The sequence below is a fragment of the Leuciscus leuciscus genome (genome assembly GCF_965113295.1).
Source record: "Leuciscus leuciscus genome assembly, chromosome: 9".
NCBI lineage: Eukaryota > Metazoa > Chordata > Actinopteri > Cypriniformes > Leuciscidae > Leuciscus > Leuciscus leuciscus.
In genome coordinates, this window is record NC_138733.1 from 4,741,028 (window position 1) to 4,746,630 (window position 5,603).

The window sequence follows — 5,603 nt, forward strand, 5'->3', positions numbered from 1 at the left end:
TGTGTGTGTGTGTGTGTAAGTGAGTGAGACAGTGTTTAACTTTGTTGTCCCGCCGTCTGACAGTCAGAGCCAAAATCAATTGTGAGAATCAACCATCTGACTATCAGTTTACACACACACACACACACACACACACACAAACACACACGTTTACTTAGCTATCTAAATGGGGACATTCCATAGACATAATGGTTTTTATACTGTACAAACTGTATGTTTTATCCTCTTACACTAACCTGACCCCTAAACCAACCTAACTCAACACACACACACACACTAACCCGACCCCTAAACCTACCCATCACACACACACACGCACACGCACGCACGCACGCACGCACGCACGCACGCACGCACACACACACTAACCCTATCCCTAAACCTACCCATCACACACACACACACACACTAACTCGACCCCTAAACCTACCCATCACACACATGAAATGTAATGTAAATGTAAATGTGACGAACTACACCTGTGTGAACTTGAGTTATGAATATTGATCAACACGATTGCTAATTTTGTTAAGTACGCCAACAGAGAAATATGTCCGAATATAATAATACATAGTACCGTATTACCGAATTCATAGTTTTCAAAAAACAGTAGACGGAAAAGTCCCCGGATGATCTATTTCTTCCGGAGAGATTCTGAAGTGTGTGTGTGATGGACACTGTACTATCCCATGAGGCCACGGGAGAGGATTCATGAATGATGCTGGTGTGTCACATGATAATAACAACATGGAGAATGTAGTACGTCCGAATTTCATTAGGTGTTGCATACTTCAGACTTCCTGTCCAATCAAATGCTCTCTAGAATCTGAAGCCCCGCCCCCTACGCTACGACACATCCTCAGCGTGATTATGACCACTGTTTTGCTTTAGTAACAGTTTCATATTAAATCTAAAAGGGCATTTATTAAGCTATGGCTGTCATAAGCTGTCAAATGCGGCTTTACTGAGCTCAACAGCTCTGGCCGAGCTGATATTAATGAAACACTATTGGCTATGTTAAAAAAGGGGAGGAGAAGCTTGATTTGTCCCATCCTGACTCCCAATTTTAGTGGAGAATCCGTCAACACATTGATTAATCCTGCGTGTTTCAAGGCACGTCAGTGGGCCCTGGATGATGCACTTAATTAACCAAAAAAATGAACATTGCACACGTCATGAACTCGACTTTTGTAGCTTTAATTACGTAGTGTATTGCTACTGACAATACAAAGTAGTATTGCTACTTTAATTACAAGGTATTGCTACTGACTTATAAAGCCCTAAACGGCTTAGCTCCAGTCTATTTAACGGATCTTCTATCGCCCTATAATCCATCGCGCTCTTTAAGATCACTAAATTCATGGCTTTTGGTCATACCTAGGATATCCAGAACCACCAAAGGAGGGAGAGCATTTTCACATTTGGCTCCAAAACTCTGGAATAGTCTTCCTGATACTGTTCGTTGCTCAGACTCGCTCTCCCAGTTTAAAACTAGATTAAAGTCGCATTTCTTCAGCCAGGCATTCATATAATCCCACAGTTCAAACTACAATCCGGCCTCTAGCTCATAAATGCCAGAGGAGAACTGGCCCCCGACTGAGCCTGGGTTCTCCCAAGGTTTTTTTTTCTCCATTAGGTCACCTGATGGAGTTTTAGGACACCATTAGGTCACTTGATGGAGTTTTTCGGTTCCTTGCCACTGTTGCCTTTGGCTTGCTCAGTTGGGGATATTTTGGGGATATTTAATTTAATTTTATCAATCAATAAATTCCTCTTGAAACAAACTTTGTTGTATTATTTAAATTTAATACTGTGAAGCTGCTTTGATACAATCTGTATTGTGAAAAGCGCTATACAAATAAACTTGACTTGACTTGACTAGTGGAGGGGGAGGGGCAATCCGACTCCGATGCTGAACATGATGTAGAAGGACTAAATAATCATATAAAATTCTAGGTAACACTTTATTTTACAGTGTCCTTGTTACACATGTTACATGTCAATGCATATTTACATGCAACTAACCCTCAACCAAACCCTAACCCTATAGTAAGTACATGTAGTTGCTTAATATTACTCAGTACTTAAATGTATTACACTGTAACCTTAAAAATAAAGTGTAACCTAAAATTCATACACTACACGGTTGAGTACATAGTGCACAAGTACATAGGGTTACACTTTATTTTAAGGTGTCATTGTTACAGTGTAATTATATATTTAAGTACTGAGTAATAATAAGCAACTACAAGTACTTACTATAGGGTTAGGGTAGGATTAGGGTTTAGTTGAGGGTTAGTTGCATGTAATTATGCATAATTTACTGTTATTACTACGGTAACTACACGTAACATATGTAACAAGGACACTGTAAAATAAATTGTTACCGCACATAGTTTATAAGTGCCTTATTTTGGATGCAACTATTCATATTAACCATATTCATACAGAGAAACTGTTTTGCGGTATCTCTGTATGTTTCTATGGCATCGCTGTCGAATAGTAATTGTGGATTTACTGTAGAGTTAATGAAAGTTATCATGAGCACTGTAATGTCTGAAGCGGATGTCATAAGTGTCAGTAGACCGGGAAGATTTTAAAACGAGCGGTTCATTCATATATCCGTAAGATCTTTCCTTCATGCTGTGGAAATACAAACCGGAGGACAGAACACAACGAGCGCGGCGCTGAAAAGGGGCGGAGCTACAGAAGGTCATTAACCATCATGAACTTCATATTCAAAATGTCGTACCAACTGCAGATGCACAGGATCTCAGATACTGACGGTAGATGAAGAGAGTTTAGACTAATGTGCATGAGCATGCAACATGTACTTTCATTCAGTTAAACATGTAATTTGGACACGTTATTGTTGAATGTGTGAGGCATCCACTGTTATTCAATCTGCACAAAGACAGTCTGTTAGGCTGCATAATCATAAACACACTAGTTTGTAAAGTCCCCATGAAATCAAAATAGTTTTTTGTTTTTTTTGATTTGTGAGTCTGACACGTTCACAGACAAATAATAGTGGAAAAAGGTTTTCTGAAATTATTAAAATATTTTGACACTAAGAAAAAAGAACTGATCACTGGAAGATTCTTTGCTAAACCTAAAACAGATCTTCGAAAAGAAAAAGAAAAAACTTTTGGAACCTTTATATTTTTAAGAGTTTCCATGAATGTTGAATGTTCTTCATGGATTCAGATGCCAATAAACTTCCATGTTAAAAATATAATGTGGACAGAATTCAGCAACTCATGAAACGAGCTTGAAAGCATCTTCGTTCACACACACACACACACACACACACTCACCGTCACACCAATGAACTGATTTGCAAAAGTCAGTGGAAAAAAAAAATGAGTTCTGAGAAAATATCCTGCAGATTTTGTTTGCATGCTTGATATTTTGCACTTAATCAAACCTTCTTGAGTGTGACTTACACTCTTACACATAAACGTTCTACGAATCATTAAATGAATCATTTTTGTTCTCTTTCAAGCTTTAAGAATAACCATCAAGAACAACCTTTTCCCACTATAAAGAAAAGATTCCCTCATGTTATGATTCGATATCAATGCTCACGATACGTTATTATTTCGATACTCCAAGATATATGATAAAAGATTAACAAAAAATGAACTGTTGATTAAAATGCTAAATCTGGTGTTACATTGTGTGTGTAAATGAATAGTCTTGGACTTGATGCTGAAACCCAATGAACCGACAATAGAGACGCCAGAATAACAATATGATTCTGAAGCTGAAAACACAGAATTATTGTAGATGAATATGCTTGATCTCTGTCACTGACTAGATATATTTACAATAATGTCAGCCACTTATACTGGTAACATCAGACATCTGGCATTATAATTCCCCCATTGCATTATTATACATTATATTCAACATTATATATAGTAGTTTAATGTAGTACTGACACTAAAACTCTGAAAACTTGAATTTTTTCACACAGTAATTTTAATTTTGGGTGAAAATCCGCAATACATATTGTTGCATTTTTATATTGCGATATATAGTGCCGTGATTTATCGTTACACCCCTAATTAAGAACCTTTTGTGCGATGGATGTTAAAGGTTCTTCACGGAACCATCGATTCCAATAAAGACGCTTTGTTTTTAAGAGTGTGTGTATATGGGTTTCGGGGACGCTGTATTTGTGTACCTCACACACCAACAGCAACATATATATCGCATTTAAAGGACACTGATGACCCAAATGCATTTATCAGACCTGAATATGGGCCATAAAACACAGCAACATCACACACACACACACACACACAGGTGCAGTAAATACTGAGAGTTATTTAATGCTACGGCACATCTTGACCCTCACGCTGAGCTGAAAATCCCGACTTTTGTTCCCAGGTCAAAAATGACTGGCCTATAAAAACCGGCTCTTGTTAATGGATTCAAATCTGTTTATCAACTTGTGTAGTTTCTATTAGCACAGGTTTCAGAGCTGATTGATCGTCTCTAGGCCTCATGATCTGAGCTTATGCACCTCAGTTTCACCTCTAAAAGTGCATAAGCCTTTGGCGCATTTCAAACGGTTCCGTAAACGTCGAAGGTTCTAAATGGAACTATAGGGATTCTATATGGATTCCAATATAGAAGCCTTGTTATTTTGAAGGGAATTTTCCCTTTCTGAGCGTTCGGGTGCAGTAAAGTGAGAGCGCGTCCTGAATGTTGATGACTTCAATGCATGAGCATCATTAACACACACTTATACCATACACAATATCCCTTATAGTTAATAAACTGATGTTTACAATCACGGCTTCTGATGATACACACCCTAACGCTTACAAAAACACAGCGTATGATGATGCAGACAGGTGTTTCATCATGTAAAGGAACTCAATGCATCACACACACACACACACACACACACACACACACACACACACACACACACACATGCAGAGAGGACTGTGATGAATGTGATGTGGAGGAAGACCACCCGAACATGCGAGAGGCTTTTCTGCTGCATCAGGATGTTTGGCACTTAAAGCATTTGCAGATACAACACACACACACACACACACACACACACACACACACACACACACACATGCTTGGCATCTGATAAGCATCACACATGAACACACACACACACCCCACCCAGACCCCGTCAGGACAGCAGACCTGAGTACCGCAGTCTACACAAACACACACTTACAGACATGCACACACACAGTCACACACACACACACGCATGACGTAAGTCGCTCACCGGCGCTCTTGTCTTTGCTCTCCATCTCCCGTTGCGCTGCTGTCGGTCACGGAGGATGAAGAAGCTGAAGAAGAAGATGAGGAAGACTGCGTCGGTCCTGGCTCGCGCTACAGCGGCGCACGGGGGCGCGACTCTCACGTGAGAGCAGCTGTCAATCACTTCACGCGCGGTCCGGTGCTGAGTGAGGCGACGGCGGAATCACGGGTGTGGCGGACGGTGTTTGTTGATGCTGGAGCGGGAGCGTGCGCGTGCGTGTGACCGGTGCTCGTTCCGCGCGCCGTTAACGGGAGCTGCCGCAAGCTCCGCCGCTATCAGACACACGGGCGTGACGTCACAGCAG

The 5,603-nt window shown here is 40.4% G+C and overlaps 1 protein-coding gene across 1 annotated transcript in view; it reads right to left on the bottom strand.

Annotated features, from left to right (window-relative positions):
• The window catches only part of fgf12b (fibroblast growth factor 12b), a 66,816-nt gene extending 61,213 nt beyond the window's left edge, over positions 1-5,603 (bottom strand). Inside the window, exon 1 of the mRNA XM_082180285.1 lies at positions 5,264-5,603. Coding sequence (XP_082036411.1) covers positions 5,264-5,288 — 25 coding nt within the window. The 5' untranslated portion in view covers positions 5,289-5,603. The remainder of the gene's footprint in view (positions 1-5,263) is intronic.